General features: G+C 45.0%; 1 protein-coding gene across 11 annotated transcripts in view; it reads left to right on the top strand.

Annotated features, from left to right (window-relative positions):
• Positions 1-13,004, top strand: part of PTK2 (protein tyrosine kinase 2) — a 262,366-nt gene that overhangs the window by 170,061 nt on the left and 79,301 nt on the right. For all 11 annotated transcript variants that reach the window (XM_061172265.1, XM_061172261.1, XM_061172260.1 and 8 more), the window contains one exon: positions 289-341. In XM_061172265.1, coding sequence (XP_061028248.1) covers positions 289-341 — 53 coding nt within the window. The remainder of the gene's footprint in view (positions 1-288; positions 342-13,004) is intronic.

Genomic DNA, 13,004 nt, shown 5'->3' with positions numbered 1-13,004 from the left:
AAATTAAAGTTAATCTAAGCCAAGTACACCACTTTCAGTGGTGTTATAGTTCAGCGCTCCTTCACTTCTCTGTCTTAATTTCTGGTCTTTAAAACATTAAAGCCGTCTGGTGACTTTAAGGGCCTCAGGTGGTAGAATCCAGTATTTTACAAAATCACCCCTCTAGACTGTGCAGTCTCCCTGGGAAGTGGCACAGTCATCCTGATTCTGGGCAGCTCACGGTTTGAATGAATGCTGGCGGTGTGGTCTGAAGAGCGTGGCACTCACGGCTTTGCACCTCTGTTCCAGGCTGGCCAACAGCGAGAAGCAGGGCGTTCGGACCCATGCCGTCTCCGTGTCAGGTAAGAGGCCACACAGGCGTCAGGCAGAGGACCCCACCGCCGTGGTAAGAAATCGCCATGTGTTAGACGTCTGCTCATTTTTATTAGGATTACTTCTTTCTAGAATAGCTTATAAAAATTAAACATTAAAAATTATTAATAATTTTTAAAATTTGCATAATTTTACCATCATGAAATAGGTTTAAATATAGCTCACTGATTTTTTTTAACATGAGACATACGTGTATAATACTAGATTACTCACAGGATTGTATAGAATTCCAAGTTATTTTTCAGTTTTAATTCCATGTTAATTATATTTAGAGTGAAAATTTTTACTTTTGAAACTGCCATTATAACTTATCTTTGTAATGCAGCAGAAGTTAACATAATATACTTTATATATTTATTATTTTTTGAAGTTCAGGAAGTGTGAAACATTTTTAAACAGCTTTTGTCTTTCACAATTAACATAAAACAATGTTTGAATATTGCTTTTTTAAAAATATAGTTAAGATGTTGACATAAGCATTATCTTAACTATTTGCTGGTGTGATGAGTGTGGTGTGCTTTCCTTGATATGTTTTCAAAATACATGTGCCTTTTTTCCCCATTTAAAAATGTGGAAAATAGAGGAAAGGTGGGGAAAAAGCAAAAAGCATCATCTGTGGACCCAGGTTTGGTATCTTAAAATATTGATACATATACTATACGTGTATATTTATACATGTATGCATATACATGTATATCCATACACACCATATAATATGTTCTTATGTATGTCACATTTCTAAAATGTAGCTTCCTAAAACTCTAGTATCTGACAATCTGACTTAGAAGAAATCTAATTCCTGTTAGTTTAATTTACCTTGAGTTAATTTTTACCTAAAATTTAGTTTTGTGCTTTTGCCTCGTTGATGACTGAATTATTTTCTAGTGTTCCAGTGTACAAATAGAATTGCTTATTTTTTTTTTTATTGTCCACAAACTTCCCACAGCCCCCTTCTCAAGAAATATCTGTGCTCGTATCCATATGCTTAGCAAAGATGCTCCAGTGATGGACCGCGTGGGGCGGGTGTGTGTGGGCCGGAGTGCTGCGGCTCAGGAAACTGATCCCTTCCTGATGGGGGGAGAGGAGTGTTAAGGGCTGGAGCTGGTACTGCTGGGCAGTGCCAGACGCCCGGCAGGCTGCAGGGTTGCCGGCACGCACTCCGCCTCCACCGGGCTCTCCGAACCCCCGCGGTGACGCGGGGCCGCTAAGCGTGCTCATCTCCAGCCTGTGGCGGGAGCAGGAGGTGCAGCGGACGGAGAGCAGGCCCTCCGGCGGAGCAAGGAAGGCCACCACGTGCCAGAGTGGCGAGGTGGCACAGGGCCCTGTCAGTCGTGGGCATCAAAGGCTGTTCCGTGGCGTGTTCCATAGAAGAGGTGAGATTGAGCCAGCTTTGAGTAATTCATAAGCGCTCTGGTCCTCTCCTTGCCAGACTGGAGGCAGGCACGGGAGTGAGGCCCAGGAGGCACTGGTGGCCGTCACCGCCGTAGCTGCCGCACGCGTGCTTCACAGCTGCCCCGCGTGATACGGAGCTGACACGCCCTGTTGGGCTCATCGTGACCCCAGCTAGTGATGAAACACAACAGGCCTCACAGAAGCTTCAGGTCTTGTTCCTTCCATTTCCTGATGTCCTCAGAGTTTTTTCACAGCTGCTGCTCACAACACCTGCCGGTTTTACCTCTCCCAGCCAACCCCTCCTTTCTGAGTCCGCCTTCCTTGTTTCTCCCTGGTTATCCCTTGACTAGAAGCTCATGCTTCAGCCCCGTCTCTGCAGTAGCTGCCTGATGGCTACCGCCTTTACTGAACTTAAATAGGCGGTTCCCTGGGCGGAAACTTTCAGGAACGACTTACAGTCCATCAGACCAAGTTCCGACTCCTCGGCTCAGCCCCCAGGGGCCTCCCGTGGTCTGGGCACAGCCTGCCTCGCCGGCCCTCCCCCCGCGTTGCTCTTCAGCCAAATAAAGCCGGGTGTCCAGCCCTCAGCCCCACCTCCTTCCCTCCGTCGTTCTGCTTGAGCTGCTCCGCCGTCCGGCATGTCCTTTTCATTGTCACTTGTCAAGGTCTTTCGTTCTTTAGAGTCAGTGATGCCATTTCACACGTGACCACCACTTTGGTGGTTCACCAGGACAGGCCAGGAAGAGCTCGCAGCGTCTTGTGGATATTCAGTGACGGGCCTGACGTCTTAGATTCCTGTTGATCCTTCGTCAGCCCGCCTATGGCTTGCTCCCTTTTGTGGAAGTGGACTCACAGTGTGCTTTATTTGTGTCTTCCACAGAGACTAGAGAAGAACATCTCACCAGCCTGGCCAGCCAGGAGCTGTGCCTTGCACGTCGCCCATAAGTTATTAAGTTGACACCAAGAAAGCCGGTACTGTTGCTAAACCCCGGGGCTCTTCCTTACCTAGCAGCCTGGAGACCCGGCGGCGCGTGGTGTAGTGCTGACACTGAGCGGAGACCACCCCCGCCCGGACCCTGCAGAGCGCCGCGTCTGCTCCCCCACCGCAAGCTGATCTGTCTCCAGGCTGGTGGGGTGGTGGCTGAGGCTCAGTCTGTGTGCCGGCCGTGGTGACTTGTTTCTCTGTCAGGGTCCATCTCGTTTGGCCCCAGCAAACCCTACAAGGTGGATACTACTCCAGTTTTACATTTCCCGTTTTACGGTAATTCCGTCAACAGATACATCTGAGTGCCTGCCGTGTGCCAGGCACTGTTCCAGATGCTGGGGTACGATAGTGAACAAAGCCAGGCCCTCCCCTTGTGGAGCCAACGTTCTGTGGAGGAGACAGACGGACGCTGAGTTAAAATAAAGCAGGCAAATGGAGAGCGAGGGGTGGGACTGTTTAAGGTTGAGGTCAAGAGGAGTCTCTCTGAGCAGGTGACTAAACGCACACATTGCGCGACAGCGAGCGCTGAAGCAGCGACTTGGCAAACCCAGCGCCAGCCGGAGTGGCAGAGAGCAGGGCAGGCGAGGTCGCACACAGCTAAGAGGTGACGGGTCTCTATTAGGTTCTCAGTGTGCTGTGCACAGCGTTAGGTATTATCTCATTAATCCCTACGACGATCTCACAAGGTCTTTGTCGTCTCCCCATTTCACAGATAGGAGGAAAGAAATTCAGAGAGGTGAACACACTTGTTCAGTGTCACACAACTTGAAAATGATGGAGCTAGGATTGAACTCAGGTCATTATTGTCCTCTAGGCTATATTGCCTTTCAATAACAATTTAAGGGAGATTACCCCAGGTACAGATGAAGAATCACTTCAGAAGATGGAGAAAGTGGGACTTGTCTGATTCCCCTATTTACATTCATAACTGAAAAGTTCTTACCTGATCTTCAAGGCTGGCTTCAGATGCCGCCACCTCCTAGAAGCCTTCCCTGGCTACTCCAGGACTCTTCTTCCTCAGAGTTCTCTAGCCCACCCTATGTCTCACTATTGTCGATAGTCTTTAAATAGATGTAATGATTTTAGAAACCTTCTTGTCCACTAGACCCTGCCCCCATCATAGGCAAAGACATGTTTTATTTGTCGTTTATTGTCTGGGACATAGTGCTTAGTGATTGTCTTTAAATGAATCGGATGCCCCAGCAAGGTACCGAGAGGTGCTGGGACTTGGAGGAATGTGCTCCACGCATGGGAACAGGAGGAGGAAAGGCAGGGACCCCCCCAGAGCGAGCAGTGACCTTGAGAGTTGCTGGACTCTCAGACGCTTGCTGTGAGCTGGTCACTGTGAACTGTTCTGGACACACTCCTAGGTGGTTTTGGGTAAGGGGCATGGAGGCCAGCAAGCAGGAAGAATGGGGGTCTAGATGCCTTCAGACAGTTCTCAGCTCGTGATGACGGGGTACCAGGCCCTCCTTCCAATCTCATTGTAGGAGGAAATGTAGTTATCAGATCATCTCCAGTAGGGGCACAGTTACAGTTGATGTTGAATACATGCAGAGTTTATCTCTGAAATCTAGACAAAGTTTCTCTATGAAAATAAGTATAAGGTTAACAGATTTACAAAAATATCTAGCGGAATAGTGCATTTCCTTGGGCACATTTCTCTGAGGGCCTAGAGTAATTTTTTTTAGCCTAAGTGTAAGTTTTTAGGAAACGTGTGAGCACACGTTCTGGAGCTCAGTTAGAACTATAGTGGAGAGGTCGTTGCTTGTACTACAGACAAGGGGTCTGTAAGTGGTCAGAGAGAGGGGTGCCATGATCGGGGCGGGGTAGGGGAGGCGTGCTTGAGCCACGTTCGTGTGGGTGAAGATTCTCCAGGAATATAGGTATTTCCAAGGAAAATCAATGAATAAAGCTGAATTTTAAATATTTCAAAGGTATAAACTTTGGTTTTTGTTTGGTTGGTTTTTGTGTTTCAGGATTCTGTTTTGTTTTTTAATAACCAGGCCCTTAATCAAGCAGAAGGACCTTAAGTGTAACAGAAATACAGGTAACGCATGATGGCCACTGCACTGTGCACGTGGCTCGTCACACATCTGGGTTGTAGTAATGGGATGGAGATCAGAAGACGATTTTCTCTCTTGTGCGTCTGTCATGACAACCAGTGCAATGACCTCTTTCTTTTGTTAGAAATGTTTGGTTTGATTGCGTCTGCTGAGCCCTTGGTTGATGATGAAATGCACCACTTTGTGATGATACTTTTTCAGTATTTATTATAAATTAAAAAAAATTTTTTTTTTACTTTATAACAGATTCTTCTGGTTTAGTTAATCATACAACATCATTGCAGTTATTTAAGATTACCTTTAGGTTTCTCAAGTTAGTGACTAAAAATTGTTCTAAACGAAAACAAACTTAGCAAAATAAATGTTATTTGCGTTAAGCTGCTTCATTACAAATTCTAAAGCAGTTACTTTATTTTTTTTTTTTTGAGATTGAAGTTTCATGTTTTATTTGTTGAAAAGAAAGAGGTCATGTCAGCTAATCAGCTTCAACATACATAAATGCAATTCCCAAGCCTCTGAGTGCAGGGTTTAAAGAAGAGATTACAAAACCAACTCATTAACAAGTACTGAGGGAGGTTCCTTGAATGTCTGGGTAAAGTTGTGTTCTACTAAATACAGGCTGACCACCCAAGTGGCCCCACTATGGGGGCTTACCGGCCCATTTAGGATGGGTCCAATAGACTGATTTTGGAATATTTTACTCTAAGAGTCAGGATAGTTTAATTGCATTTATTTAAGCATTCTGTTTGTACAGTGAAAATGGGAAGTGACTCTAGGGAAAATTGTGCATTTCTATTGTCAAGCAGTTACTTTATATATGCAAAAGTAGTTTGTAAACTGTAAAGTTCTGTAAAATATGAAGTGGTATATGTATAGTCCATAATAATTATTTGCATTTTTTTCCCCCTTTTTTTCTCACAGTCTCTGAAACACTAGGTCTGTTATTCATTCATTTTTCTGCCACTGCTTTGTAAATATAAGTACTGATAGTTATTTACATGTGAATGAGGCTCAGAGATTATGCCAGGCACGTTCACAAGCACTGTCTTGTTTGAACCTCGGGACAGTCTTCCTCATGTTTCCACTTTATAGATGGGCTGAGGTGACGAGACCTGGCTCACGTAGCTAGCAGTGGCAGAGAGCCTGATGGAAACCCAGATCTGGGCTCCAAACCCATCGCCTTTCCGTTAGACCACACCGAGTCATTGGAAAGCTTGAGATGTTCGTGCGTAGAAGGGAGGAGTAGTTTTGAAAGAGTCTGAGTCTGATTTCGGGGTAGTTTTTCTCCCATTTATCAGGAATAGCATAGTCCTGACTCATTTCTGACTGTTCTGTTGGAATCCAAAAGTCTGCCCTGTTTTGAAGTTTGAAAGAGTTTCTTTTGTCTGGTTTACATCCTAGTTTCACTTGTGATAACACTGATTTAGAAGGTAGTCTCTGTCTGTGCTGAAAGCTTGATTTAAACGAAAGCTTTTAGGGATTTTTTTTTAAGCGCCCTAATAGAGTATTGTCGCCTAGTACATGTGAAGTTAATTTTTGTAAATTATATGCCTTATGAAATAATTTAATCAAATTAATGCTACTGGTGATTTTTACGTGCACCAAGTCGAACGTATTGGGGGTTTGACATGTTCATAGTACCTGGCTTACTGGAAATTCTTTTAATTCCAACAGCCACGACTAGCATTCTGTAGTCAGTCTGGCGTTAGGAGAGACATTTAGCCGTCTCTGACCGGGTAGGGGCAGGGCGGTTGATCGTGTTGCACGTGAACAAGGAAGTGATCATGAAAATACACCATCACCACCACCCCACCACCACCCCCGCCGTGCTACTCCCTTCGTCCTAGCAGCCCTTCTCGCACCATTGTCACAGCATCTGAACTCTCTTTGCCTCTTTCGAGATTTGAGGATGCTCCTTGATGATGTCCCTCACCTCTCTGGCTTCTACGGGAGTCGAGAAGAATACTCTGGAGTCACATGGATGCTGAAGCGTCTACATCATGTGTTGTGGAATAACACCCAAGAAGGACCCGGAGCCAGATGGCTTCCTGTTCCTCACCCTGGAATTGGACTGAACCTCTCAGCTGCAGGCCTGGAGACAGGCAGACACTTGTAGGACCCCCAGGGGGGAGTAGCCTGAGACACTTTCAGATGAAAAAGAGCCCGAGTGAGATCGGAGCAATCATGAGCACAACAGAAATTTAAAGAGGATATTTACTTCTGTAAACTCTTTCCAGGCCACATGGATCCGTCCTCTTAGTCCTGTGAACTTAGCGTCCAGACTAGAGTGTGACCACCCCCTCCTAATAGCCTCCGCATAGCAAGGGACAGCGCGGTGCTTCCCTCAGGAGAGCACTTTGAGCAAGGGTGCATTTTTGTCTGTATGAAAGTGTGCTTCACGGTGGCCAGTGTTTGGGTTTATTTAGCTGATGAACCATCTTAATCCTCTTGCTAAAATTATTAACACATTAATAAATAAACTTTAATAATCTTCTTAAAATTTATTACTACAAGAAGCCCAAGTATCATCTTGTTAAACATAAAAACAGATATTGCTAACATCCGAAGACCCAGTTTTTTTTTCCCCCCCCCTTCACAGAGAAAAATTTTAAAGGAAGGCTTGAAACTTTGAAAATACGAATTCTGGAATTTGACCTCACGGGTTTCTAGTAGCATGTCGTGGCTGCATCATATTGTGGAATTTGTCAAAATCAAACTGCATGAGTCAAGATAAAATGCATTTGATATTTTTACAAGCAAGAGGCCATGTGAGTGGGTGGATATCGTCATGCTTTTGAATTCTTAGCTTGTTAACTCTCTGTCATGGGAAGCTCCAGGCGCACACAGAAGCAGAGCGAGTCGATTGTGTAGCGATCCTCCGGGCTCGTCACCGGGTTCAGCAGCTGAGAACCAGCCACACCTCACCTCTGTCCCCACCCACACAGACACACACTCCCCACAGATGGTCTCAAGCGCCTCGAAGGCATATTCCTCTGTAAACATTTCTAAAAGATAAAGACTTTTTAAAAACAACATTACTACACTGTAAGAACGTTCCCAGGAATTCCTTAATACCAGCTGTCTGGTCAGTGGTGCTCGGATGCCCTGGTTAAGGCATTTTCACACTTGGTGTCGTCCCATCTGGGGTCAGACAAGCAGGGCTGGGTGAACTTGGCTGCGTCTCCTGTCTCCTCCTGTCTCTGTGCGCTGCCGCCCCCCTTTTTTTCTTGATCGCAGTTTATCTGTTGAGGAAATCGTGTCCTGTACGCTGTGCCTGACACTCTGGGTCTGGCCAAGTGCCGCTCCATGATGCTGTGTTGAGCGGGTCCCCCTCCATCCCCTGTATTCCTCCTGACTTACCTACAGGCTGGTCGTTAGGATTGAGAGGAGTTTGGTCAGATTCGGACTCAAAGATTTTGTTTTTACAAGACCACGCATAGGTGCTGTGTAACATCTGGCTTCTGTCTCTGTGACGTTAAGCCGATCCGTAGGTTCAGAGAGTCTGTGTTTCACCTCGTGGCTCTGGCAGCTACTGATGTTTGTGCAGGGATTTCATTCGGGGCCACAGCATGGCCACGGGTGCATTCATGTCATCTTCGTTTATTTCGCTGTTATACTTCTTTTTTTTTTTTTTGGCTGCTTTGGGTCTTCGTTGCCGCGCACGGGCTTTCTCTAGTTGTGGCGAGCAGGGGCTACTCTTCGTTGCGGTGCGCGGGCTTCTCACTGCTGTGGCTTCTCTTGTTGTGGAGCACGGGCTCTAGGCGCGCGGGCTTCAGTAGTTGTGGCTCGTGGGCTCAGTAGTTGTGGCTCGTGGGCTCAGTAGTTGTGGCTCGCAGGCTCCAGAGCACAGGCCCGGTAGTTGTGGCGCATGGGCTTAGTTGCTCCGCGGCATGTGGGATCTTCCCGGACCAGGGCTCGAACCCGTGTCCCCTGCATTGCCGGGTGGATTCGTCATCACTGCGCCACCAGGGAAGCCCCGCTGTTATACTTCTAAAGACAGCCTTCGCTCATCAGCTGTTCAGTTGCCCTGAGAAATGGGTGACCGATAAGTATGTTTGCCAACCCCCCCCCAACGCCCCCACCGCACCCCATCCCCGCCCGACCTCCCTGCTCTCCTTGGCCAGTGCCCCAGGCTCACCTCTGCTCTGGAAAGCTTTTAGCAAACGACTCCTTCCACATTTAGAGGTGCAGCCCCACAGGAAAACACTCCCTGTCCTGCGTCTGCTCTGAGTTTTTTCTCCATGGCACTTACATGTTGATGTACCACACAGTTTACTCACTTAATCATCTTTTCCCCAACCCAGAACGTAAGCTCAACAAGGGAAGAATTGGGGGGGCCTGTTTCACTGCTGTAGCCCCAGCACGTACACAGTGTGCTGTTAGCTCATGGTAGGTGTTCAGCAAACATAATTAAAGTAGTCATCTTGGGTAAAATAAAGGGAGGGTCCTAACACTTTTTTTTATGGTGTGGATAATATTCTTGTTATTACTCAAAAAAAGTTATGCTTATATTTTTAAAAAAGTATTTGCCTTTTAAGTTAATATGAAGAATATTCATTACCTTAGTTTAGAAATAAGATAAAAAATTGAAAGGTAGGAACAGCTTGCGTTTACGGAGCGGTTGTCCTGCGCCAGGTGCCCTGGGAGTTCATGGAATCCTCTCTGCATCTCTTTACTTGAGGAAGCTTCTGTTACTGCCTCATTTTACAAATAGGAAAACAGAAACAGAAGTTGGGTAACTTTTCTAATGTCATGGGGTGAGTAGTGGAGCCAGAATCTGAATCCAAATAGAGATTTTTGTATATTTTATTTTTCCATAATTTCACACATAGAGGATGGTCGTAAGAATAGTAAAGTGAAGTCTCATATGTTCTTTACTCAAATTCACTATGTCTATATTTTGGCCCACTTGCTTTCTCCTTCCCTCTACTTTCTTTTTCTTTTTTAAAATTTAAGTATAGTAGATTTACAATATTGTGTTAGTTTCAGGTGTAAAACAAAGTGATTCAGGGGTTTTTTTGCAGATTATTTTCTATTATAGGTTATTACAAAATAGTGAGTATAATTGCTGTGCTATACAGTAGGTCCTTGTGGCTTATCTGTTTTATATGTAGCAGTGTGTATCTGTGCATCCCGTACTCTGAACTTATCACCCCACATCCCCCTTTGATAATCATAAGTTTGTTTTCTGTGTCTGAGTCTATTTGTTTTGTAAGTAGATTCATTTATATTATTTTTTAGATCCCACATATAAGTGATATCATACAATATTTGTCTTTGTCTGACTTGCTTCATGTAGTATGATAATCTCTAGGTCCATCCATGGTGCTGCAAATGGCATTATTTCATTCTTTTTTATGGCTGAGTAATATTCCATTGTATATATGTACCACATCTTCTTTATCCATTTCTCTGTCGATGGACATTTAGGTTGCTTCCATGTCTTGCCTATTGTAAATAGTGCTGGCTATGAACATTGGGGTGCGTGTCTCTTTTCGAATTAGAGTTTTCTCCAGATATATGCCCAGGAGTGGGATTGCTGGATCATATGGTTGTTCTGTATTTTATTTTTTAAAGGAATCTCCATACTGTTCTCCATAGTGGCTGTATCAATTTACGTTCCCACCGGCAGTGTAGGAGGAGGGTTCCTTTTTCTCCACACCTTCTCCAGCGTTTATTATTTATAGACTTTTTGGTGATGGCCATTCTAGCCAGCGTGAGGTAATATACCTCACTGTAGTTTTGATTTGCATTTCTCTAGTAATTAACAATGTTGAGCATCTTTTCATGTGCCTATTGGCCATTTGTATGTCTTCTTCTTTTTTTTTTTTTTTGAAACACTTGAAAGCAAGTTGCAGACATGGTATGCCCCTTTACTTATAAATGTTTCAGTGTGCATTTCCTAAGACCAAGGACATCCTCTTAGACAGTCACAGTGTCATTACCAAAACCAGGGAATTTGACACTGATAGAATGCTCTTATCTTGTCTACAGTCCGTGTTCTTGTTTCATCTCAATGACCTCTATAGCTATTGCCCCTCCACCCCATCCGGAATTCTGTCCCGCCTGGCACAGGGCACTGTTTTCGTGTTCTTAACTGATAAAACACAGGGAGCTGCCCTCTGGAGTCATCACACAGGAAATTGAGTGTGTGCTAAGGGGGGAAGATGGAACAGTGCACATTGTTGGGATAACAGCACACCCTGTGGGAACGTGACCACGTTGTCTGTTTCAGTTCTTCTCATTTCTGTTCCTAACTGATGGCCGTAAGTTGTTGCCGTCTTCGTCCTGACCCTGCTCTCCCTGGGGCCACACCTGGAATCCTTACCTTTCTTGATGGGACCCTGTGGATCTGCAGTTAAGTTGTGCATGCCCACTGCATCTTTTCTGTCACATGGTGTCACCGCTGCATTTTAAAGGGTTATACATCCCTTGTTTTGACTCTAGTTTGACTTGTCTGCTCTTGCCCTTAGCGTACTGCAGTTGTTTCTTCTCTGTTCTACTGTCCTGGGTGCTTGTTCATCCAGCAAGTGCCTCATACAGAGAGAGTTGACTTTCAAGTGAGTTTTCAGCACATGAATGAGAGTGAATGAACAAAGGATGCTGGTAGGCGGGGGAGGGGCTTTGCAACCTATGTATTCAGATGTCCTTATGTTTTTTATGTTAAGGCAGTTTATTTAAGGTGTACACTTAAGGTCTGTGTCTTTGCTGATGATTTGGGGGAAAGTGCTTATAAAGCTCTTTCACAAATCAGGATCTGCTAGTTTTCTGCAATTTTTTTCTTTGTGGTTGAATGTTAGATGTTCACAAGAATCTTGAATTATTTATTGGTCTTCGTTGTTTGTCTCATTTCATTTTGTTTCAGTTTTGTTATTTGTAAAGGTATCTGTACCTTTACTTGGCTGGCTTTGTGGAGCTGGCTGACTCCCTTTATGTCTTGCTAAAAGTTTCTGTGTCTAGTGCTAATCTTTCCTAAGAGGGAAAATTGCATTTTAAAATATTAATATGTTTCTTAAAACTCAGTTCTATTAAGAAATCAAGTGTGCCAGTAGTCACATAAAAGCATTGCAATTTTGTCTTTGTTTTTATAGATATGCCTTAAAATATAAGTTTGCTCTTGTATTAAAATGTGTTTCTGTTTTTCTCTTTCCTCCTCCTGCCTCTTTATAAAGGAGTCAGTCACTGCCAACATAAAGTTAAGAAAGCTAGGCGCTTTCTCCCTTTGGTCTTCTGTTCCCACGAACCTCCTTCTCCTGGTACTGCACTCATCTTTGCACAGACTCTTACTAACCACAGCGCCCCAGGCAGTAGCTTAACCAGATGCTTGTAGATTATCCTGAGCGGGTGTGCCTGTATTGGGGGTCAGTGAGTGCTGTCCACTGCCCGGCAGCGGTACTGTGGGCCGCTCTCCTCCTAGAAGACTGTGTGCCCGTTTGCTGGTTTTTAAATGCATGACAGGGCGAGAAGTCTCTTCCCGGTTTCCCCTGTGGGATCTTAGTGTTTTACCAAAGGGGCCGGCAGGTACCTTTGCCTCGTGGGTTTCCTGACCTGGCATGCGATTAATGGAGAAGGATGGTCCGAGTGAGCCCCAGGGGTCTGCCTTTCCTGCCTCGGGGGCAGATACTCAGGGTGCTGCAGAGCAGAGGCCACGGGGGGAGTTTTCTAGCAAAGGGAAGATTATCTGTAACAATTGGAAGAGTCGTTTCTACAAACACTGTATAAATGTAAGTGGAAGCTCGCCAGCAGAGCCTCAGGTGCTGTACTCCTTAAGCTTCTTTGGAGAGGCTGGAATCCTGGGGAGGCTTGGTGAGGGCTGTTCCCTGCTTATTGTGTGGGGTACACATTAATGACCCATGGTTTTCATTTCTAAGAGGATACAAATTCCTTTTGAGGAAAGTAGAGTCATTTTTAACATTTAACTGTGAGAAGCAATCAAATCAGTTTTGCTTAATGCAGCAGAAACACACTTAAACTGCTATTTACTTGGGGTAACGTGTGGACGGCTTAAAACTCGCATTAATGCCCTTAAGTCAAGTAAACATGCTAACTCGTATGATCTTTCTTTTATCTTTTGAATTAGACTGGGGGGGGTAATTTTTGTGTTTTCCTTACACTTTGATTTGCTTGTCATTTTAATAGCGTTTTCCCTCTCTCCCTCCCTCCCCTCCCCTCCCCCCTCCCCTCTCTCT

This window comes from Eubalaena glacialis, chromosome 17 (genome assembly GCF_028564815.1).
Source record: "Eubalaena glacialis isolate mEubGla1 chromosome 17, mEubGla1.1.hap2.+ XY, whole genome shotgun sequence".
NCBI lineage: Eukaryota > Metazoa > Chordata > Mammalia > Artiodactyla > Balaenidae > Eubalaena > Eubalaena glacialis.
The sequence above is the reverse complement of the archived record's forward strand: the minus strand, read 5'-3'. Positions and strand labels throughout refer to the sequence as shown.